A 24,893-nucleotide genomic window follows, 5' to 3' on the forward strand; every position below is an offset into this window, starting at 1 on the left:
GCCTAGGAGGTTGAGGCTGCAGTGATCCGTGATGGCATCACTGCATGCCAGCCTGGGTGACACAGTGAGACCCTGTCTCAAATAAAAGAAAATGTCAAATAAGATGAATGTCATTGCTTAACCTCTTCCACACAGAAGAATTTATCAAGATGGTCTTCAGAGGTAGTATCATGAGGAAGCAGTACAGTGCAATGAGGAAAAAACAACAAAAAACAGTTGAAGGGGGCAGAAGACCTCAGTTCTACTCTCTATTTTCCCTAGATGTGAAACAACCTTGGGCAAGTCACTGCGCCTCTTTGAGCCTGTTATTTCATCTGTGAAAAGCTGAGATAATTAATATATCATAGATAATGTAGTGTTCTCAGTAGAAACTGAAACAGCACCATGAGATCAAACTCAGCAATATTCCTACAACAAAATGAGTAAATACTTGAAACAGAACAAAAAAGCCAATAAATAGCCTTTTTTTTTTTTTTTTTTTTTTTTGAGATGGAGTCTCGCTGTGTCACCCAGGCTGGAGTGCAGTGGCCGGATCTCAGCTCACTGCAAGCTCTGCCTCCCGGGTTTATGCCATTCTCCTGCCTCAGCCTCCGGAGTAGCTGGGACCACAGGTGCCCGCCACCTCGCCCGACTAGTTTTTTGTATTTTTAAGTAGAGACGGGGTTTCACCGTGTTAGCCAGGATGGTCTCGATCTCCTGACATCGTGATCCACCCGTCTCGGCCTCCCAAAGTGCTGGGATTACAGGCTTGAGCCACGGCGCCGGGCCAATAAATAGCCTCTTATTTCTTGATATCCGATTCGTGCCTACCTTACAAAAGAGTTTTCAGAACTTTTTGGTTTGTAAAACTGAAGAAAAGGGACTGTAGACTCATGGAAGTGTCTAAAGTCAGAAAGTCAGATTTGTCAGAGATGAATTTCTGAAATTAAAACATTTGGGAAGAAATACTTGTAATTCAGGGCATACACACAGACCGAGTGGTTTGGGTATGTCTGAAAAACAGAGAACATTGGAGGTTTCATGAAAAGGAGAAGTGTTACATGTGGTTCTTCAAGAAAGTTCATTGGCACTAGTAAGGTTTTTGGGAGTTGGAAAGTTCTGATCGGTAAGTGATGGCAATGAATAAAACTATTCCTAAAATCACAGCAAGTTGTTTCAGTAACTATTAGATAAAACTGGTTTCAGGATACAACTGGCTGTTTCAGCAGCTTAGCAGAGAATGACATGCTTGCAGCACTGGTATGTGCCCTGAATGCTTTTCCCCCTTGGCCTGTTGACTCATAGTTGAGTTTGGCAAGAATTTATATGATCAATATTCAGTTTGCTAATTCACAACAAAACTATTTTCTGCCACTCCATGACTAATGTTTTTAAGTAGCCTTCGGCCTTTGGCTTGAACTTACCAAAGGACTTTTCAAACTAAAAAAATGTCCACTCTTTTTTTTTTTTTTTTTTTTTTTTGACGGTCTCGCTCTGTCGCCCAGGCTGGAGTGCAGTTGTGCAATCATGGTTCATTGAAGCCTTGACTTCCTAGGCTCAGGTGATCCTCCTGCCTCAGGCTCCTGAGTAGCTGAGACCACAGGTGCATGCCACCATGCCCAACTAATTTTTATAGAGACAAGGTTTTGCAGTGTTGCCCAGGCTGGTCTCAAACTTCTGGGCTCAAGCAATCCACCTACCTTAGCCTCCCAAAGTGCTAGGATTACAGGCATGAGCCAAACATTTAAAGAACTAATACCAATCCTACTCAAATTATTCTGAAAAATAGAGGAGGAGGCCAGGTGCGGTGGCTCACACCTGTAATCCCAGCACTTTGGGAGGCTGAGGCGGGCAGATCATGAGGTCAGGAGTTCGAGACCAGCCTGACCAACATGGTGAAACCCTGTCTCTACTAAAAATACAAAAATTAGCCGGGTGTGGTGGCATGTGCCTGTAATCCCAGCTACTCAGGAGGCTGAGGCAGGAGAATCACTTGAACCAGGGAGGCAGAGGTTGCAGTGAACTGAGATCACACCACTGCACTCCAGCCTGGGTGAGAGAGGAAGACTCAGCCTCAAGAAAAAAATAATAGAGGAGGAAGGAATACTTTCAAACTCATTCTATGAGGCCAGTGTTACCCAGATACCAAAACCAGGCAAAGACACAGTAAGAAAACTATAGGTCAATATCCCTGATGAATATTCATGCAAACATCCTCAACAAAATCCTAGCAACCAAATTCAACAACACATCAAAAAGATAATTTATTATGACCAAGTGGGATTTATCCCAGGGATGCAAGGATAGTTTAACATATGCAAATCAATCAATGTGATACATCATATCAACAGAACAAAGGACAAAAACTATATGATCATTTTAATAATGCTGAAAATGCATTTTATAAAATTCGGCATCCGTTTATGATAAAAAAACCTTCAAAAAAACCAAGTATACAAAGAACATACCTCAATATAATAAGAAGCCGTATATGACGGACCCACAACTAGAATACTGAATGGAGAAAAACAGCCTTAAAATGTGGAACAGGACAAAGATGCCCACTGTCACAACTGTTATTCAACATAGTACTTGAAGTCCTAGTGGGAGCAATCAGACAAGAGAAAGAAATAAAGGGCATCCAAACTGGAAAGAAAGAAGTCAAATTATTCTTCTTTGCAGATTACATGATCGTATATTTGGGAAAAACCTAAAGACTTCACAAAAAACTTAGAACCAATAAATTCAGTAAAGTTGCAGGGTACTAAATCAACATACAAAAATCAGTAGCATTCTCTTCAGGATCACTGAGAGAAAAAAAATAAAAATTAAAAGCCAACAATCAATAGCATTTCTATATGCTAACAGTGAACAATCTGAAAAAGAAATCAAGAAAGTCCTGTTTATGATAGCTACAAATAAAATAAAATACCTAGGAATTAATTTAACCTAAGAAGTAAGTGAAAGATCTCTACAATGAAAACCATAAACCTTTGATGCAAGAAATTGAAAAGGACAAAAAATGGAAACATATTCCATGTTCATGGATTGGAAGAATAAATATGGTTAAAAATGTGCCTACTACCAAAAGCAACCTACAGATTAAAAGAAATTCCTATCAAAATACCAAGGACATTCTTCACAGAAATAGAAAAAATAATCCTGAAATTTATATGGAACCACAAAACAGCTGGAATAGCCAATACTATCCTGATCAAAAAGAACAAAACTGGAGGAATCACATTACTTGACTTCAGATTATACTACAGAGCTATAGTAACCAGAACAGCATGGTGCTGGCATAAAAACAGATAAATAGACCACTGGAACAGAATAAAGAACCTAGAAATAAATCTATACATTTACAGTGAACTCATTTTTGACAAAAGTGCCAAGAATGTTTATTGGGCAAAGGACGGTCTTGAGGAAAGGACAGTCTTTTTAGTAAATGGTGCTGGGAAAACTGAATATTCATATGCAGGAAAAAGAACCTAGACCCCTATCTCTCACCATATACAAAAATCAAATCAAAATGATTAAAGATTTAAACCCAAGACCTCGAACTATGAAACTACTGAAATAAAACATTGAGAAATGTCTCCAGGACATTGCAGTAGGCAAAGATTTTCTTAGGTAATACCCCACAAGCATAGGCAACAAAAGCAAAAATGGACAAATGGGATCACAAGAAGTTAAAAAGGAAACAATCAACACAGTAAAGGAAACTGTCAACAAAGAGACAACCCATAGAATGTGAGAAAACATTTGCAAACTATCCATCTGACAATTGATTAATATCCAGGATATATAAGGAGTTCAAACAACTCTATAGAAAAAAAATCTAATAATCTGATTTTAAAATGGGCAAAAGATCTGAATAGACATTTCTTAAAAGAAGACATACAAATGGCAAACAGACATATAAAAAAGTGCTCAACATCACTGATCATCAGAGAAATGCAAATCAAAACTACAAGGAAATATCACCTTACCTCAATTAAAATAGCTTTTACCCAAAAGATAGGCAGTAACAAATGCTGGTGAGGATATAGGGAAAAAGGAACCCTTGTACACCGTTAGTGGGAATGTAAATTATTACAACCACTATGGAGAATAGTTTGGAAGTTTCTCATAAAACTAGAAATAGAGCTGCCATGCAATCCAGCAATCCCACAGCTGGGTGGGATTGGAAATCAGTATATCAAAGAGAAGGAAAGGAAATCAATGTATCAAAGAGATATCTGCACTCCCATATTTATTTATTACAATAGCAAACACATGGAATTAATCTGAGTGTCCATCAATGATGATTGGATAAAGAAAATATGTTATATATACACAATAGAATACTATTCAGCCACAAAAAGAATGAATTATGTCATTTGCAACAATATGGATGTAACTGAAGGTCATTTTGTTAAGTGAAATAAGCCAAGTGCAGAAAGACAAACTTCACATGTTCTCACTTATTTGTGGGAGCTAAAAATTGCGACAATTGAACTCATTGAGATAAAGAGTAGAATGATTATCAAAGGCTGAGAAGGGTATAGGGGGTGGGGAATGGGAATGGTTAATGGGTACAAAAAAAAAGAGCAAAATGAGTAAGACCTAGTATTTGTTAGCACAACAGGGTAACTATAGTAAAAAATAATTTAGTTCTACATTTTAAAATAACTAAAAGTATAATTGGATTGTTTGTAACACAAAGGGTAAATACTTGAGGTGATGACCCCATTTACCCTGATGTGATTATTATGCACTGCATGACTCTTTCAAAATATCTCATGTAACCTATAAATATATACACTTACTATGTACCCACAAAATTAAAAATAAAACAAGAAAGGAAGAGAAAATATTTTAAATTTTATTCATATAAATTTATGTAAGGCCAGGCATGGTGGCTCACCCCTGTAATCCTAGCAGTTTGGGAGGCCAAGGTGGGTGGATTGCCTGAGCTCAGGAGTTCGAGATCAGCCTGGGCAACACGGTGAAACCCTGTCTCTACTAAAATAAAAAAAATTAGCCAGGTGTGGCGCCTGTAGTCCCAGCTACTTGGGAGGCTGAGGCAGGAGACTCGCTTGAACCCGGGCGGCAGAGGTTGCAGTGAGTCGAGACCCCGCAACTGCACTCCAGCCTGGGCAATAGAGCCAGACTCCATCTCCAAAAAAAAAAAAAAAAAAAAAATGTGTAGTACTAGTGTAATTTTGTAACATGGATATATTTGCATAGTGGTGAAGATAGGGCTTTTAGTGTATTCATCACTGGGAAAAAGTACATTGTATTCATTAAGTAATTTCTCTGTCCCCTCCCTTCCCACTCCCCACCCTTCTAATTCTCCACTGTCTATTATTTCACACTCTATGTTTATGTGTACACATTACTTAGCTCCCACTTACATGTGAGAACATGCGGTATTTGTCTTTCTGTGTCTGAGTTGTTTCACTTAAGATTGGGCCTCCACTTCTATTCATGTTGCTGCAAAAGATAGAATTTTATTCTTTTTATGGCTGAATAGTATTCTATTGTGTATATATAACACATTTTCTTTATCCAGTCATCTATTCATGGACACTTAGGTTGATTCCATATGTTTGCTATTGTGAATAGTGCTGTGATAAACATACAAGTATAGGTATGTTTTTGAAATAATGATTTCTTGTTTTTTGGGTAGATACCCAATAGTGGGATTGCCAGATCAAAGGGTAGTTCTGTTTTTAGTTCTTTGAGAAATCTCTATACTGTTTTCCATAAAGATTGTACTAATTTACATCTCACCAACAGCATATAAACATTCCCTTTTCTCTGCATCCTCACCAACATCTGTTATTTTTTTCCCTCTTTTTAATTATAGTCATTCTGACTGGTGTAAGATGATATCTCATTTTGGCTTTAATTTGCGTTTCTCTGATGATTAGGGATGCTGAGCATGTTTTCATATGCTTGTTAACTATTTGTATATCTTCTTTTGAAAAATGTCAGCTGGGCATGGTGGCTCACGCCTGTATTACCCACACTTTGGGAGGCCAAGGCAGGAGAACTGCTTGAGGCCAGGAGTTTGGGACTAGCCTGGGCAACATAGTGAGACTCTGTCTCTCTCTCTCTCTCTCTCTCTCTCTCTCTTTTTCTTTTTTCGAGATAAAGTCTCACTCTGTTGCCCAGGCTGGAGTGCAGTGGAAGGATCCCAGCTCACTGCAACCTCCGGCTCCTGGGTTCAAGCGATTCTCCTGCCTCAGCCTCCTGAGTAGCTGCGCTTGCAGGCGCATGCCATCACGCCTGGCTAATTTTTGTATTTTTAGTAGAGACGGGGTTTCACCATGTTGGTCAGGCTTTACTCAAACTCCTGACCTCATGATCTGCCTACCTCAACCTCCCAAATTGCTGGGATTACAGGCGTGAGCCACCACACGCGGCCCAACCATGTCTCTTAAAAAAAATAAATTAACTGGGTGTCATGACATGTGCCTGTAATCCCAGCTACTCAGAAGGCTGAGGCAGGTGGATCTCTTGAGCCCAGGAATTTGAGTGGCTAATATTGTATCACTGAATTCTAGCTTGGGTGACAGAATGAGACACTGTCTCTGAAAAAAGAAAAGAAAAAGAGAAAGAGAAAGAAAGAAAGAGAAAAAGGAAAGGAAAAGAAGGAGGAAGGAAGGAAGGGGGAGGGAGGGAGAAAAGAAAGGAAGGAAAAATGTCTATTTATGTCCTTAGACCACTTTTTACCTTTTTTTTTTTTTTTTTTTTGAGACAGACTCTCACCCAGGCTGGAGTGCAATGGCGCGATCTCAGCTCACTGCAACCTCTGTCTCCCAGGTTCAAGTGATTCTCCTGCCTCAGCCTCTTGAGTAGCTGGGATTACAGGCACCTGCCACCACACCCGGTTGAGTTTTGTATTTTTGGTAGAGATGGGGTTTCACCATGTTGGCCAGACTGGTCTCGAACTCCTGACTTCAGGTGATCCACCTACCTCAGCCTCTCAAAGTGCTGGGATTACAGGTGTGAGCCACTACGCTCAGCCTTTACCTTTTCTTAATGGGGTTGTTTTTGTTGTTGTTGAGTTGTTTTGAGTTCCTTGTGTATTCTGGATATTAGTATTTTGTTAATGTATAGTTTGCAGTTAATTTCTCCCATTCTTCAGGTTGTTTGTTCACTTTATTGATTATTTATTTTGCTGTGCAGAAGCTTTTCCATTTACTTAAGTCACATTTGTCTATTTTGTTATTGTTGCCTGTGCTTTTGAGATCTTTTTTTTTTTTTTTTTTTTGAACATTTCATCTTTTACTTTTTAGCACCAACAGACTTGATAACAGCCTGATGCTGATCTGACAATGGGTTGACAGCCTTCCCCCACAGGCCCTTAAGTCTGCTTAGTAACAAGTCCTTTGCTTCTGTCATTCTCCTGGGGGATGGCCTACTGCCCTCCTTTCTGTACAATCTGGGCAAACCGACTGGTGATGGCAAGAGTGGTGTCAATGAATCGGTCTACACAGCTGGAGAGACAATTTTCAGTGCGAGAGTCTAGGCGATTCCCTGGCTTCTCCACACATTTATCCCAACATAACTCAATGAAGTGATGCACCTGTGCAGTAAACTGCGCCTTCTGCTGTTCGGCGGCCACCAGGCGCTGCAACTCAGCTTCATCAGCTTCACCCAGCTCCGCCATTGTTCGCCTCAGGCTCGCTTTTGAGATCTTAATCAGGCATTTTTTGCCTAGACCAATGTCCAGAAGAGAGTTCCTTAGATTTCCTTCTAGTATTTGTATAGTTTTGGGATTTACATTTAAGTACATTTTGAATTGACTTTGTATATGGAGAGAGATCAGGATCCAGCTTCATTCTTTTCCGTATGGCAATCCAATGTTCCCAGCACCGTTTATTGAAACGGGTGTCCTTACCCCAATGCATGTTCCTGTTGACTTTGTAAAAAACCAGTTGGATGTAAATATGTGGATTTAGTTCTAGGTTCTCTATTCTGTTTCATTTATCTCTGTGTACGTTTTTATGCCAGTACCATGCTGATTTGATTGCAATAACCTTGTAGTATAACTTGAAGTTAGGTAATGTGTTGTTGTCAGAGGCATTCAAACCAGAGGGACTTCAAACTTCAAATGGAGGCATTCAAACCTCCATTTTGAAGGCTAGGAAATTGAGGCTGGGAATTGCTGGTCCTCATTCCCAGAAAGTTAGGCATACCTAGCCTCTAGATGTTTAGTTAAGGGAACAAATTAATAATGTTTATTAAACAGACCCGGACTTTGTAGTGTCCAGATATCCCAATATCTGGAGAACAAAGGCATTTCTAATTTTGCTTTAAAGATGTTAATATCTGCCGGGCGCAGTGGCTCAAGCCTGTAATCCCAGCACTTTGGGAGGCCGAGACGGGCGGATCACGAGGTCAGCAGATCGAGACCATCCTGGCTAACACGGTGAAACCCCGTCTCTACTAAGAAATACAGAAAAAAAAACAAAAAAAAAAAACTAGCCGGGCGAGGTGGGCGCCTGTAGTCCCAGCTACTCGGGAGGCTGAGGCAGGAGAATGGCGTAAACCCGGGAGGCGAAGCTTGCAGTGAGCTGAGATCCCGCCACTGCACTCCAGCCTGGGCTACAGAGCTAGACTCCGTCTCAAAAAAAAAAAAATTATATCGATTCTTGCAAAATATAGTAATTAAGAAAATTAATCTTTTATTACGAACCCTTGTAGCACAGCACATCTCCCCATATATACAAGCATTGTACCTAGGGTGGATACGTTCCTTCTCTTACTTACAGAAACGTCCACCTCTTTCTATGGAGTAGCTGTTTTTTCACCACTTTACTTTCTTAATAAACTTGCTTTGACTTTCCACTGCAGACACGCCTTGAACTCTTTCTTGCAGGAAATTAAAAAACCCTCTCTTGGGGTCTGGATTGGGACCCCTGTCCTATAACATTGCCTCCAACTTTGTTCTTTTTGTTTAGGATTGCTTTGGTTATTCGGGCTCTTTTTTGGTTCAGTATGAATTTTAGGATTGTTTTTCCTAATTATGTGAAAACTAACATTGGTATTTTGATAAGGATTGCATTGACTCTGTAGATTGCTTTGGGAAGTACAGTCATTTTAATGATATTAATCTCTCTGAATAATTAATGAAATTAATTCTTCTGATATTAGTTCTTTCCATAAGCATGAAATGTTTTTTCCATTTGTTTGTATCATCTACAATTCCTTAATCAGTGTTTTATAGATTTTTTTCTTTTTGTAGAGGCCTTTCACCTCCTTGGTGCAATATATTCCTAGGTGGGGTGGGGGTGTTATTTGGTCGCTGTCATAAGTGGTTTTGCTTTCTCGATTTGGTTCTCAGATAGATTGTTATTGGTGTGTAGAAACACTGCTGACTTTTGTACATTGACTTTGTATCCTGAAACTCCTGAATTAATTTATCTAATCTAAGAGATTTCTGGTGGAGTCTTAAGGATTTTCTAGATGTAAGATTATATATCACTGAACAGGAATAATTTTATTTCCTCTTTTCCAATTTGCATGTCTTTTATTTCTTTCTCTTGCCTGATTGCTCTGACCAGGACTTCCAGTACTAGGGTTGAATAAGAGTGGTGAAAGTAGGCATCCTTATCTTGTTCTACTTTTTATCTTTCAACTATTTCCCCATGCAGTATGATGTTGGCTGTGTGTTTATCATGTGTGGCTTTTGTTATTTTGAGAAATGTTCATTTTACACCTAGTTTTTTGAATTTTTATCATGAAGGATGCTGAATGTTATCAAGTGTTTTCTAAATCTATTGAGATGATCATATGGTTTTTATACTTCATTCTGTTTTTGTGATGTGTTACATATATTAACTTATGTATGTTGGACCATTTTTGCATTCCTGGTATAAAACCTAGTTTATCATGCTGTATTATCTTTTTAAGTGCTGTTGGATTCAGTTTGCTAGGGTTTTGTTGAGGATTTTCACATCTGTGTTCATCAGGGATATTGGTCTGCAGTTTTGTTGTTGTGTCCTTGTCTATTTTTGGTATTAGGATGATACTGGCCTCATAGAATGACTTAGGGAGATTTCCCTCCTCTGTGATTTTTAGGAACAGTTTCAGGAGTATTAGTATAGTTCTTTTTGTATGTTTTGTAGGATTTTTTCCTTGTTAATTTTTAAATTTTTATTTTTTTGCTTAGAGATGGGGTCTTGTTATGTTGGCCAGCGTGGTCTCAAACTCCTGACCTCAAGCAATCCTCCTGTCTCAGGCTCCACAGTGCTATGACTGCAGGCATGAGCCACCACATCTGGCCTGTTTGGTAGGATTTAGGTATAAATCCATCTGGCCCAGAGCTTTCATTTTTGGGAAATTTTTTATGGCTGATTTAATATTGCTGCTTATTATTGGTCTATTCAGGATACCTGTTTCTTCCTGTTTCAATCTTGGAAGGTTATACGTTTCAAAAAAAAAAAACCTATAGGTTGTCTAGGTTGTGAGTGTATAGTTGTTCTTAGTCTCTGAAGGTATTTCTGTGGTATTGGTGTAATGTCTTCTTTTTCATTTCTGGTTTTGTTCCTTTGAATCTTCTTTTTTTCTTGGTTCATCTAGCCAGAAGTTTATTACTTTTGTTGATATTTTCAAAGAACCAACTTTTTGTTTTGTTGATCATTTATGTGTTTTTTAGTCTTGGTTTTGTTTAATTCTGCTTTGATCTTTGTTATTTCTTTTTTTTTTTTTTTCCTGCTAACTTTGGATTTGTTTCATTCTTGTTTTCCTAGTTCCATGGGGGTACCATGTTAGGTTGTTAATTTGTGATCTTTCTAGTTTTTTGACATAGGCATATAATTCTATAAACTTCCCTCTTAGCATGACTTTTCCTATATCCCAGAGGTTTTGATATGTTGTGTTGCCATTTTTGTTCGTGTCAAACACAATTTTTATTTTCTGTTTTTATTTTTTCTTTGACTCAGAGATCATTCAGGAGCACATTGTTTAATTTCCATGCATTTATATAGTTTTCAAAGTTCCTCTTGGTATTGATTTTTAGTTTTATTCAGCGGTCAGAGAAGATGCTTGAAATGATTTTGACTTTAAAATTTGTCAAGACTAGTTTTGTGGCCTAACATATGGTCTGTCTTGGAGAATGTTTCATGTACTTATGAGAAGAACGTATATTCTGAAATCGTTGGGTTCTGTAAATGTCTGTTAGCTTCATTTGGTCCAAAGTCCAACTTAAGTCCAATTTTTTTGTTGATTGTCTGTCTTGATGATATATCAAGATGTATCAGTAGGCCGGGCGCGGTGGCTCATGCCTGTAATCCTAGCACTTTAGGAGGCCGAGGCGGGCAGATCACAAGGTCAGGAGATCGAGACCATCCTGGCTAACACGGTGAAACCCTGTCTCTACTAAAAATACAAAAAATTAGCCGGGCGTGGTGGAGGGTGCCTGTAATCCCAGCTACTCGGGAGGCTGAGGCAGGAGAATGGCGTGAACCCGGGAGATGGAGGTTGCAGAGAGCTGAGATCGCGCCACTACACCCCAGCCTGGGCGATAGAGCAAGACTCCGTCTCAAAAAAAAAAAAAAAAAAAAGATGTATCAGTAATCCCAACACTTTGGGAGGCCAAGATGGGTGGATCACTTAAGGTCAGGAGTTCGAGCACAGCCTGGCCAACATGGTGAAATCCCATCTCTACCAAAAATACAAAAATTAGCTGGGCATGGTGGCAGGCGCCTGTAATCCCAGCTACTTGGGAGGCTGAGGCATGATAATCACTTGAACCTGGGAGGCGGAGGTTGCAGTGCACCGAGATCTCGCCACTGCACCCTAGCCTGGGTGATAAGTGACATTCAGTCTCAAAAAACAAAACAAAATAAAACAAAAAAACAACAACAAAAAAATCAAATTCTGATTCAATTCAGAAATCATTAAGCATAAAGTTATATTTAAAGCATTGGGCTGGAATTTCAGGGGCATGGAGGAGACACAGGTCTTTTAGGGAGTTTAGAATGAGAGAGGAAGAATATACATTTACAAATAATTATTTTTTTTATTTATTTTATTTATTTTTTATTTTTGGAGACGGAGTCTCGCTCTGTCGCCCAGGCTGGAGTGCAGTGGCCGGATCTCAGCTCACTGCAAGCTCCGCCTCCCGGGTCTACGCCATTCTCCTGCCTCAGCCTCCCGAGTAGCTGGGACTACAGGCGCCCGCCACCTCGCCCGGCTAGTTTTTTGTATTTTTTAGTAGAGACGGGGTTTCACTGTGTTAGCCAGGATGGTCTCGATCTCCTGACCTCGTGATCCGCCCGTCTCGGCCTCCCAAAGTGCTGGGATTACAGGCTTGAGCCACCGCGCCCGGCCTACAAATAATTATAATTAAAGACAACGTGCCACCAGGCATGGTCGCTCATGCCTGTAATCCCAGCACTTTGGGAGGCCGAGGCGGGCAGATTACTTGAGGTCAGAAGTTCAAGACCAGTCTGGCCAACATGGTGAAACCCCTTTCTACTAAAATACAAAAATTAGCTGGGCATGGTGTCATGCACCAGTAATCCCAGCTACTCTGGAGGCTGAGGCAGAAGAATCCCTTGAGCCTGGGAGGCAGAGTTGCAGTGAGCCGAGATTGCACCACTGCACTCAAGCCTGGGTGACAGAACGAGACTCTATTTCAAAATAATAATAATAAAGACAGTATGTGAGGAAAGGGCAATAACAGTGCTCCAGCAAAAAGTTACAGAGATACAAAGATGAAACTAATTCTGGAGATAGTTGACTGGAAAAAGTGAGGTAAGAAAGGCTTCAAGAAGGAGAATAAATTTTTTGTTAGATTGAAGGCAGAGTTGAATTTGAGAGTTGAATGCTTGAGTAGCAAGGAAGGGCATTCTACCGAAGAGAATAGGAACAAAATGAAAATGTAGAGACTGAAAAATGTAGGGTTAAGTTGGAGAAAAGGCTGTAAGGAGATATTAATAGAGTGAGAAGTGAAGAATAAGTCTAAAGAAACCCAGGTTTGGTTAAGTCATACAGGATCTTGGATGCTGGCCTATGTAGGTAATGAGAGCCATTAAACATCTTTCAGCGAGAAGTAAAATAATTAGAATTGTAACTTTAAAAGTCTTTGGGTTAGGCATAGTGCCTCACATCTACAACCCAGCCCTTTGGGAGGCCAAGATGGGAGGATTGCTTGAGTCTAGGAGTTTAAGACCAACCTGGGCAACATAGTGAGACCTGGCCTCTACAAAAAATAAATAATTAGCCAGTCTCGGTGGCATGTGGCTGTAGTCCCAGCTACTCAGGAGGCTGAGGTGGGAGGATTGCTTGAGCCCAGAAGGTCAAAGCTGCAGTGAGCCATGATTATGCCATTGCACTTAGCCTGTCTTTAAAAAAACAAAAAAAAGTATTCATCGGGTTTCTTTGTTACCTCCTCTTATAGAACCAAATTCTTTTCTTTCAGAGCATTCAGTTTATAATCATACATTCATTGGTTGCCTTTCCCACTAGACTACAAATCCCAACAGAACAGCAACCATGACTGGCCTGACACATAAGTGTTCAATAAATATTAGCTAAGAATAAATAAAAATTATAATAATGTAGCAGCAGTATATATTATAGCATGGAATACAGAAAGTAGCATTAACTATGAGGTTATTGCACCATATGGAAGATGATGACCTGAACTACATCATAAAAAACGAGGCTTAGGCCGGGCATGGTGGTTCATGCCTGTAATCCCAGCACTTTGGGAGGCCGAGGTAGGCAGATTGCCTGAGCTCAAGAGTTCAAGACCACTGTAGGCAACATGGTGAAACCCCGTCTCTGCTGAAATACAAAAAAATTAACCAGGCACTGTGGTGCCTGCCTGTAGTCCCAGCTACTTGGGAGGCTGAGGCATGAGAATCACTTGAGCCCTGGAAGTGGGCACTGAGTGGAGATCACACCACTGCACTCCAGCTTGGGCTACAGAGTGAAACTCCTTCTTAAAAAAAATGAAAAACAAAAACAAACAAACAAACAAACAAACAAAACGGTGCTTAAATGTCAAGATACACAATTTAGTGAATGATTACATGAGGTGGTAAGGAAGAAAGAAGAATAAAGTATGAGTCCAGAGTTTTGAGCCCACAGCAACTAAAGAAGAGTAATTCTTAGGAGAGAAAAAGGTAGGAAGGCTTCAGAAATTATGGAAGTACATTTTAATGCAGATGTCAGGCCAGGTGCAGTGGCTCAAGCCTGTAATCCCAGCACTTTGGGAGGCCAAGGCAGGTGGATCACGAGGTCAGGAGTTCGAGATCAGCCTGGCCAACATGGGTGAAACCCCATCTCTACTAAAAATGCAAAAAATTAGCTGGGTGTGGTGGCACGCAACTGTAGTCCCAGCTACTGGTGAGGCTGAGACAGAAGAATCGCTTGAACCAGGGAGGCAGAGGTTGCAGTGAGCCAAGATTGCGCCACTGCACTCAAGCCTGGCAACAGAGCAAGACTCTGTCAAAAAAAGATTTTAAAAAAAAAAGCAGATATCAAATATAAAAAAATTCCAGGCCAGGCATAGTGGCTCATGCCTATAATTCCAGCACTTTGGGAGGCTGAGATGGGAGGATCACTTGAGGCCAGGAGATCAAGGTTACAGTGAGCTGTGATCATACCACCGCACTCTAGCTTGGACAACAAAGTGAGACCTTGTCTCTAAAAGAAAGAAAGAAAATAACTTCACTTCCGTGTATACTTTTTGGATTCATATACCTCATAATCTTCACAATTCCATTCCTGTTCTTGTACTTCCATTTCTGTTAGCCGTCTTTAGGATTTTGCTCTAGGAGCATCAGTTCCAGAAAAAAAAAAAAACAAAAACAAAAACAAAAAAAACTAAATCCTGGGATTCACTGAAAATTTCAGCATCTGTAACTGAAGTTTATAAGGTATATTCTTGAATATCCACTTAGGCTCACATGAATGAAAGTTCATCCCAACCAGACTCAAACTGCCTAGGAATGTTGCTAGGACTATTGCTGGTAACATACCAAAAGCCCATTGGCTGTACTTTTTTGTAAGTAGTGTAAGATACAATAAATCTTTCTGAGTTTCTCTTCATAGAGTTTAGCCTGTTAACTTCCTTATCCTTTGTTCTCAAACTCAACTTTCTTGTTCTTCCTTGCCCCTAGTTACCATAAACAGCCTACTCCCTTCCCGTCAGCTCTAATCAATAACTCACATCTGTTCCCTTGGTTACCTGTACCCATTATTCCCCTGAAACTGCGTGTCTCACACGCTCCACCTCTGTACCTCACATCCCCCTCCCCTTCTATAGTTAGGAAAATATGTACAAGTAGCCAATTGGGTCAGCTCAGATTGCTACCCCAGCCCATGTGGGAGTAACACAGAGGCAGGGACTGCGTTAAGGATAAAACCCCCCTGGTCTCCTTTATTTTCTGTACACTTGTGATCTTAATTGACGCGAGTGACACCATAATAATAAGGCAAAAATAAATTGCCTTGCTGAGAGGGTTAAACTTTTGCCTGCATGCTGGTTTTACTTTGCAGCACCGAGTATTTATTCCTGGAGCATTTTATATCCAACAGTAGGATAGAAGACACATTGCTGCCTTCCTCTACAAATACTGAACTACAGTCTAAGAAACTATAGGCACCAGAATGCAATGCAGCACCAGCATGCATGTCTAATTGCAGGATCTGAATTTCATTCTGTGGTTTGGTTTCCAAAGATTTCACAACACCTACTATGGCCAAGTTCCAATCCATTTCCCTATACTCCACTTGACACTGTCTCACTACTATCTCACTACCTGCAAAAACAACTGTTTTTAATAGAAACCTTTCAAAAATCTGACATTCTGGTGGAGCACTTCCCAAAATAAGCTTTAGATTGGCCAGGCGCGGTGGCTCACGCCTATAATCCCAGCACTTTGGGAGACCGAGGCGGGCGGATCACGAGGTCAGGAGATCGAGACCATCCTGGCTAACATAGTGAAACCCCATCTCTACTAAAAATATGAAAAAATTAGCCGGGTGTAGTGGCAGGCTCCTGCAGTCCCAGCTACTCGGGAGGCTGAGGCAGGAGAATGGTTTGAACCCGGGAGGCGGAGCTTGCAGTGAGTGGAGATAGCGCCACTGCACTCCAGCCTGGGCGACAGAGCGAGACTCTGTCTCAAAAAAAAAAAAAAAAACTTTGGATTACCTGAAAATTAGTAATGTGTGACAATTGACTGGGAAGAAAAGCAAAGCACTCCCAGGATTTTTTTTTTTTTTTAAAGAAATGGGGTATTGCTCTGTTGCCCAGGTTGAAGCACAGTGGCGAGATCATAGGTCACTGAAGCCTTGAACTCCTGGGCTCAAGATCTTCCCACCTCAGCCTCCCAAGTAGCTGGGACTACAGGTTCAGGACACCATGCACTGTTAAGTTTTAAATTTTTATTAGAGAGGAGGTCTGGCTATGTTGCCCAGGATGATGAACTCATGGGCTCAAGCAATCCTCACACTTCAACCTCCAAAAGTGTTGGGATTATAGGCGTGAGCCACTGCACCCTGCCTGGAAGTCTTTTAATTCACTTCAATTATCTTAGAATTTTCCTTCTCCACTTTATACATAAACACAGTGGAAATGAGGGTGTTTGTCTCAGGTAACTGATCAAGGAGGTGAGTAACCTGCAGGGAGAAGCAGAGCCTAAGGCCAGTGAATCCCCGCTGAGGCCAGTCCGGAGCCTGCAAAGGGAGGTAAAGGGAGCTCCCCTGGGTGTTTCCTGGGCAGCCTGCCCTCCACTGCGGGTGGCCTCCAGCTGCCCAGAACAACCGCAGAAGGAATGTGGATCCTAAGAAGCTACAGAGCCCTGGAAAGCAGGAGACTCACATGCAGATGCACTTTGTGTAGGGGGTTGAGGGGGAGGTTCTGTCCTTTCTGGGGTTGTACCTAGAGCCTAGGGATGTTTTGTGGGGGCAGTGTTTGCTTTTTACATGCAAAGTGTCCCGGCGGCAGACTGTAATTTGTACATACAAAGGCAATCTGTGAAGGTCAGGTTCAGTAAGACTTGTCTGACATTGAAATGAGACCACCACTTCCCCTGCTGTCTTTCCCAGCTTCTCCTCTATCTTCTCTTTCCTAGTTTATAAGACAGGAAGAAAAGGAGAAAGCAAAAAGTTGAAAAGAAACAGAAGTGAAATAAATAGACGACCTTGGTGCCACCACCCGGCCCTGGTGGTTAAAATAATAATAATAATAATATTAACCCTTGACCAAAACTACTTGGGTTATCTGTAAATTCCAGACATTGTATGAGAAAGCACTGTAAAACTTTCTGTTCTGTAAGCTGATGCATGTAGCCCCCAGTCACGTTCCTCACGCTTGCTTGATCTATTATGACCCTTTCACATAGACCCTTTAGAATTGTAAGCCCTTAAAAAGGCTAGGAATTTCTTTTTTGGGGAGCACGGCTCTTAAGATGTGAGTCTACTGATGCTCCTGGCCGATTAAAAACCTCTTCCTTCTTTAATCCTGTGTCTGAGGAGTTTTGTCTGTGGCTTGTCCTGCTACATTTCTTGGTTCCTCGACCAGGAAGCGAAGTGATTAACAGACGGTCGAGGCAGCCCCTTAGGTGGCTTAGGCCTGCCCTGTGGAGCATCCCTCCAGCCAGCTTGAGCGACACGGATCCTGGGAGCACTCCCTGATAGGCAATTGCCCCGGTGGAACGCCTCATCAGAGCAGTGCACAGCAGGCCCCCACGGAGGATCAATGCAGTGGCTGAAAACCGGGAAGGAACTGGCACTTTAAGTCCAGACATTTGAAACTTGGTAGGACTGATCTTTGGAACTTGCCCACTCCATTTCAGTGGAAGCGTGGCCTGATCACCCACGGCGTGCCTGTACCGCCACTTTGGTTTTTGTTTTTGACTTAACTTGAATTGCTTGATACTTTGGTTTTGATTTTGACCTTGCTTAAATTTCTGGATACTCTGATTTTGGTTTTGATTCTGGTTTGGTGTAAACTGAAAAAGTGTGTGTGTGCCCTTTTTACCCCTTCTTTGTTTTGTGGTGTGCGTGTAGTGTGAGCATGGTGTTTTTTCTCGAGGAAACATAGGTCAGACACAAAATAAGCCCACTCCACTAGGAACTATGTTAAAAAATTTTAAGAAGAGATTTAATGGAGACTATGGGGTTACTATGACACCAGGGAAACTTAGAACTTTGTGTGAAATAGATTGGCCAGCATTAGAAGTAGGTTGGCCATCAGAAGGAAGTCTGGACAGGTCCCTTGTTTCTAAGGTATAGCACAAGGTAACTGGTAAGTCAGGACACTCAGACCAGTTCCCATACATAGACACTTGGTTACAGCTGGTGTTAGACGGCCCCCCCAACAGTGACTAGGAGGGCAGGCAGCAGCAGTGCTAGTAGCAAAGGGACAGATAGCCAAGGAAGGATCCCATTCCACCAGCCAAGGGAAATCAACTCCTGAAGTTCTGTTCAACCCGACATCAGAAGACCCATTGCAGGAGACGGCACCAGTGATCCCAGTGGTGCCCTCCCCTTACCAGGGAGAGAGGCTCCCCACTCTTGAGCCCACAGTGCTTGTGCATCTGCAAGACAAGCATATCCCTAGGCCACCCGGAGTAGACAAAAGAGGAGGTGAAGCCTCGGGAGAAACCCCTCCCTTGGCAGCTTGTTTAGGACCTAAACCTGGGATACAAATGCCCCTGAGAGAGCAGCGGTATACTGGGATAGATGAAGATGGTCACATGGTGGAGAGGTGTGTTTTTGGGTACCAGCCCTTCACCTCTGCCGACCTTCTCAACTGGAAAAACAATACCCCTTCCTATACTGAAAAGCCACAAGCTCGAATTGATTTGCTCCAAACTATTGTCCAGACCCATAACCCCACCTGGGCTGATTGCCACCAGCTGCTCATGTTCCTCTTTAACACAGATGAAAGGCGGAGAGTGCTCCAAGCAGCAACTAAGTGGCTAGAGGAACATGCACCAGCTGATTACCAAAACCCCCAAGAGTATGTAAGCACCCACTTCCCAGGAACCAACCCCCAGTGGGACCTAAATGAAAGAGAGGGTGTGCAAAGGCTAAACCGATACAGGGAAGCTCTCTTGGAAGGATTAAAGAGGGGAGCCCAGAAGGCCACAAACATTAACAAGGTCTCTGAGGTTATTCAGGGAAAAGAAGAAAGTCCAGCACAATTCTGTGAGAGACCGTGTGAGGCCTATCATATTCCCTTTGATCCCGATAGCCCTGAAAATCAGTGCATGATTAACATGGCAGACATTAGAAGAAAACTGCAGAAACAGGCTGGGTTTGCAGGCATGAGTACATCGCAGTTATTAGAAATAGCTGGCCGGGCGCGGTGGCTCACGCCTGTAATCCCAGCACTTTGGGAGGCCGAGATGGGCGGATCACGAGGTCAGGAGATCGAGACCATCCTGGCTAACACGGTGAAACCCCATCTCTACTAAAAAATACAAAAAACTAGCCGGGCGAGGTGGCGGGCGCCTGTAGTCCCAGCTACTTGGGAGGCTGAGGCAGGAGAATGGCATAAACCTGGGAGGCGGAGCTTGCAGTGAGCTGAGATCCGGCCACCGCACTCCAGTCTGGGCGACAGAGCGAGACTCCGTCTCAAAAAAAAAAAAAAAAAAAAAAGAAATAGCTAACCAGGTATTTGTAAACAGGGATGCAGTAAGCCATAAGGAAAACTGCAAAGAGAATGAATGTCTGGCCCGGCAAAACGCCGACCTGTTAGCTGCAGCAACCAGAGGGGTCCCCCCAAAGAGGCAAGGGAAGAGGGGTCCCGGGAAAGAAACTCAGCCTGGCTGTCAGAGTCTACAGCTTAACCAGTGTGTTTATTGTAAAGAAATAGGACATTGGAAGGACAAATGACCTCAGCTATAAAGAAAACAAGGTGACTCAGAGCAGGAGGTCCCAGACAAGGAGGAAGGGGCCCTGCTCAACCTGGCCAAAGGGTTATTGGACTGAGGGGGACCGGGCTCAAGTGCCCCCAAAGAGTCTATGGCCAGGATGACAGTTGGGGTTAAAGACATTGATTTTCTTGTAAACATTACAGGGGGCTGAACATTCGGTAGTAACCGCTCCGGTCGCCCCCTTATCCAAAAAGACTGTTGACATAATCAGAGCCATGAGGGTTTCAGCAAAGCAAGCTTTCTGCTTGCCCTGGACTTGTGCTGTAGGAGGACATAAAGTGATTCATCAGTTTCTGCACATGCCTGACTGTCCCTTGCCCTTGTTGGGAAGGCACTTGCTTAGCAAGCTGACAGCCACTATCTCTTTTACAGAGCATGGCTCTTTGCGGCTAAAGTTACCTGGGACATGAGTCATTATGATCCTTACGGTCCCCTGAGAGGAGGAATGGAGACTTTTCTTAACTGAGCCAGGCCAAGAGATAACACCAGCTCTGGCTAAGCGGTGCCGAGAGTGTAGGCGGAAGACAACCGTCCAGGGTTGGCAGTCAAGCAAGCCCCCGTACTTATAGAAATTAAGCCTGGGGCCCAGCCGGTTAGGCAAAAACAGTACCCCGTCCCCAGAGAAGCTCTTAAAGGTATCCAGATCCATCTCAAATGCCTAAGAACCTTTGGAATTACAGTTCCTTGTCAGTCTCCACGGAACACTCCCCTCCTGCCTGTTCCCAAGCCAGGGACCAAGGACTACAGGCCGGTACAGGATTTGTGCTTGGTTAATCAAGCTACAGTGACTTTACATCCAACAGTACCTAACCTGTACACATTGTTCGGGTTGCTGCCAGCTGAGGACACCTGGTTCACCTGCTTGGACCTGAAAGATGCTTTCTTTAGCATCAGATTAGCTTCTAAGAGCCAGAAGCTGATTGCCCTTCAGTGGGAAGATCCAGAGTCAGGTGTCACTACTCAGTACACTTGGACCTGACTTCCCCAAGGGTTCAAGAACTCCCCCACCATCTTCGGGGAGGCCTTGGCTCAAGACCTCCAGAAGTTTCCACCAGAGACCTAGGCTGCGTGTTGCTCCAGTACATTGATGACCTTCTCCTGGGACACCCCATGGCAATCGGATGCGCCAAGGGAACAGATGCCCTACTCCAGCACCTGGAGGACTGTGGGTATAAGGTGTCCAAGAAAAAAGCTCGGATCTGCCGACAGCAGGTACGTTACTTAGGATTCACTATCCAATAGGGGGAGCGCAGCCTGAAATCAGAAAAAAAGCAGGTCATTTGCAGTCTACCAGAGCCTCGAACCAGAAGGCAGGTGAAAGAATTCTTAGGAGCTGTGGGGTTTTGCAGACTGTGGATCCCAAACTTTGCAGTATTAGCCAAGTCTTTGTACGAAGTCACCAAAGGTGGGGACCAAGAACCTTTTGAATGGGGATCCCAACAACAGCAAGCCTTTCATGAGCTAAAGGAAAAACTTACGTCAGCTCCAGCCCTGGGGCTACCTGATCTGACAAAGCCTTTTACGTTGTGTGTGTCAAAAAAAAAAAAAAAAAGGCAGTTGGAGTTTTAACCCAAACTGTGGGGCCCTGGCGGAGGCCTGTGGCCTACCTCTCTAAACAACTAGATGGGTTTTCTGAAGGATGGCCCCCATGTTTGAGGGCCTTGGCAGCAACTGCCCTGCTAGTACAAGAAGCAGATAAGCTGACTCTTGGGCAAAACCTGAACATTAAGGCCCCCCATGCTGTGGTGACTTTAACAAATAATAAAGGACCTCATTGGCTAATGAATGCTAGACTCACCAAGTACCGAAGTTTGCTCTGTGAAAATCCCGGTATAACCGTTGAAATTTGTAACACCCTGAACCTCGCCACCTTGCTCCCGGTATCAGAGAGCTCTGTCAAGCATGACTGTGTAGAAGTGTTGGACTCAGTTTACTCTAGCAGACCTGACTTCCGGGACCAGCCTTAAGCATCAGTAGACTGGGAACTACACATGGATGAGAGCAGCTTCATCAACCCACAAGGACAGAGATGTGCAGGGTATGCAGTGGTAACCCTGGACACTGTTGTTGGAGCCAGATTGTTGCCCCAGGGCTCTTCAGCCCAGAAAGCTGAACTCATTGCTTTAATTCAGGCCTTACAACTCAGTGAAGGTAAGACTAAACATTTACACTGACTCTCGGTGTGCCTTTTTAACCCTTCAAGTACATGAAGCATTATATATATATAAAAAGGGCCTATTGAACTCTGAGGGAAAGGACATAAAATATCAACAAGAAATCTTACAATTATTAGAAGCAGTATGGAAACCCCACAAGGTGGCAGTTATGCATTGCAGAGGACACCAGCAAGCTTCCACCTTGTTGGGTTTGAGGAATTCGTGCGCCGACTGGGAGACTCGAAAAGCAGCATCTGCCCCTTTCCGGGCATCAGTCACAGGCCCCCTGCTCCGTCAAGCACCTGATCTTGTACCTACTTATTCTAAAGAAGAAAAGAACTTTCTCCAGGCAGAAAGAGAACAGATGATGAAGGAAGAATGGATTCGGTTACCAGATAGAAAAGTAGCTGTGCCACAGCTCCTGGGAGCTGCAGTTGTACTGGCTGTGCATGAAATCACCCATCTAGGTCAGAAGTCACTTGAAAAGTTGTTAGGCTGGTATTTCTACATTTGCATTTGTCAGCCCTTGCCAAAACAGTGACACAGCGGTGTGTTACCTGCCGACAGCATAATGAGAGGCAAGGTCCAGCCGTTCCGCCCGGCATACAAGCTTATGGAGCAGCCCCCCTTGAAGATCTCCAGGTGGACTTGACAGAGATGCCAAAGTGTGGAGGTAACAAGTATTTACTAGTTCTTGTGTGTACCTACTCTGGGTGGGTGGAGGCTTATCCAACATGAACTGAGAAAGGTCGTGAAGTAACCCGTGTGCTTCTTCGAGATCTTATTCCTAGATTTGGACTGCCCTTATGGATCGGCTCAGATAACCGGCCAAAGTTTGTGGCTGACTTGCTACAGAAGACGGCAATGGTATTGAGGATCACATGGACACTGAATGCCGCCTACCGGACTCAGAGTTCGGGAAAGGTGGAGCGGATGAATCGGACTATCAAAAATAGTTTAAGGAAAGTATGTCAGGAAACAGGATTAAAATGGATACAGGCTCTCCCTATGGTATTATTTAAAATTAGATGTACTCCTGCTAAAAGAACAGGATATTCCCCTTATGAAATATTATATCATAGGCCCCCACCCATATTGCAGGGACTTCCAGGCACTCCCCGAGAGTTAGGTGAAATTGACTTACAGTGACAGCTACAGGCTTTAGGAAAAATTACACAAACAATCTCAGCCTAGGTAAATGAGAGATGCCCTGTTAGCTTATTCTCCCCAGTTCACCCTTTCTCCCCAGGTGATCGAGTGTGGATCAAGGACCGGAACGTAGCCTCTTTGTGCCCATGGTGGAAAGGACCCCAGACTGTTGTCCTGACCACTCCCACTGCTGTGAAGGTAGAGGGAATCCCAGCCTGGATCCACCACAGCTGTGTAAAACCTGCAGCGCCTGAAACCTGGGAGGCAAGACCAAACCTGGACAACCCTTGCAGAGTGACCCTGAAGAAGATGACAAGCCCTGCTCCAGTCATACCTGGAAGCTGACTGGTCCACGCACCTCCAAAGCATGAGAAAGCTCATTGTGAAATTCATTTTTCTTAAATTTTGGACTTATACAGTAAGGACTTCAACTGACCTTACTCAAACTAAGGACTGTTCCTAGTGTATTCATCAGGTCACTGAGGTAAGACAGCAAATTAAAACAATATTTCTGTTCTATAGTTATTATGAATGTATACGAATGTTAAAAGAAACTTGTTTGTATAATGGCACTCAGTACAAGGTATGTAGCACGGGAAATGACCAACCTGATGTGCGTTATTATCCATCTGAGCCCCCTGCAACCACCGTTTTTGAAATAAGATTAAGAACTGGCCTTTTCCTAAGTGATACAAGTAAAACAATAACTAGAACAGAAGAAAAAGGAATCCCCAAACAAGTAACTTTAAGATTTGATGCTTGTGCAGCCATTAATAGTAACAAGCTAGGAACAGGATGTGGTTCTCTTAACTGGGAAAGGAGCCACAGAGTAGAAAATAAATATGTTTGTCATGAGTCAGAGGTTTGTGAAAATTGTGCCTTTTGGCCGTGTGTTATTTAGGCTACTTAGAAAAAGAACAAAAAGGACCCAGTTCATCTTCAGAAAGGGGAAGCCAACCCCTCCTGTGCTGCCGGTCACTGTAACCCACTAGAACTCATAATCACCCATCCCCTAGATCCCCGCCAACCCCTCCTGTGCCGCCGGTCACTGTAACCCACCGGAACTCATAATCACCCATCCCCTAGATCCCCGCCAACCCCTCCTGTGCCACCGGTCACTGTAACCCACTAGAACTAATAATTACCCATCCTCTAGATCCCCGTTAGAAAAAGGGAGAACGTGTAACCCTAAGGATCCATAAGACAGGGTTAAACCCCCAAGTTGCCATTTTAATCCAAGGTCCACAAGCGCTCTCCCAAACCAGTGTTTCAAACCTTTTATGATGAGCTGAATCTGCCAGCCCCAGAACTTCCGAAAAAGACAAAAAATTTGTTTCTTCAATTAGCAGAAAGTGTAGCTCATTCCCTTAATGTTACTTCTTGTTATGTATGTGGGGGAACCACTATTGGAGATCGATGGCCTCGGGAAACCTGAGAGCTGGTGCCCACGGATCCAGCTCCTGATATAATTCCAGTTCAGAAGGCCTAAGCTAGCAACTTCTGGGTCCTAAAAACCTCAATTATTGGACAATACTGTATAGCTAGAGAAGGAAAAGACTTCATCATCCCTGTAAGAAAGCTTAATTGTATAGGACAGAAGTTGTACAAACAGCACAACAAAGACAATTACTTAATGGGGCCTAAACCACACTGAAAAGAACCCATTTAGTAAATTTTCTAAATTAAAAACTGCCTGGGCTCATCCAGAATC

General features: G+C 42.9%; 1 protein-coding gene and 2 long non-coding RNA genes across 3 annotated transcripts; 1 reads left to right on the forward strand and 2 right to left on the reverse strand.

The window, feature by feature from the left end:
* Positions 1-659: 659 nt before the first annotated feature.
* Positions 660-2,821, reverse strand: LOC144336744 (uncharacterized). The gene is made up of 2 exons (XR_013409068.1): positions 2,023-2,821; positions 660-1,434 (listed from the first exon to the last, which is right to left on the reverse strand). It is a non-coding gene; the product is annotated as an uncharacterized LOC144336744 (long non-coding RNA).
* On the forward strand, positions 1,434-2,807 carry LOC144336717 (uncharacterized). The gene is made up of 2 exons (XR_013409041.1): positions 1,434-1,630; positions 1,862-2,807. It is a non-coding gene; the product is annotated as an uncharacterized LOC144336717 (long non-coding RNA).
* Positions 2,822-7,219: 4,398 nt separating the features above from the next.
* Positions 7,220-22,601, reverse strand: LOC715327 (mitochondrial import inner membrane translocase subunit Tim8 B). Its single transcript, XM_015122984.3, has 3 exons — positions 22,591-22,601; positions 21,740-21,747; positions 7,220-7,655 (listed from the first exon to the last, which is right to left on the reverse strand). Exon 3 carries the CDS (start codon positions 7,640-7,642, stop codon positions 7,391-7,393), a length of 252 nt encoding a protein of 83 aa, XP_014978470.3. The 5' UTR covers positions 7,643-7,655; positions 21,740-21,747; positions 22,591-22,601; the 3' UTR covers positions 7,220-7,390.
* Positions 22,602-24,893: the final 2,292 nt, after the last annotated feature.

The sequence above is a fragment of the Macaca mulatta genome, chromosome 19 (genome assembly GCF_049350105.2).
Source record: "Macaca mulatta isolate MMU2019108-1 chromosome 19, T2T-MMU8v2.0, whole genome shotgun sequence".
Classification (NCBI taxonomy): Eukaryota; Metazoa; Chordata; class Mammalia; order Primates; family Cercopithecidae; genus Macaca; species Macaca mulatta.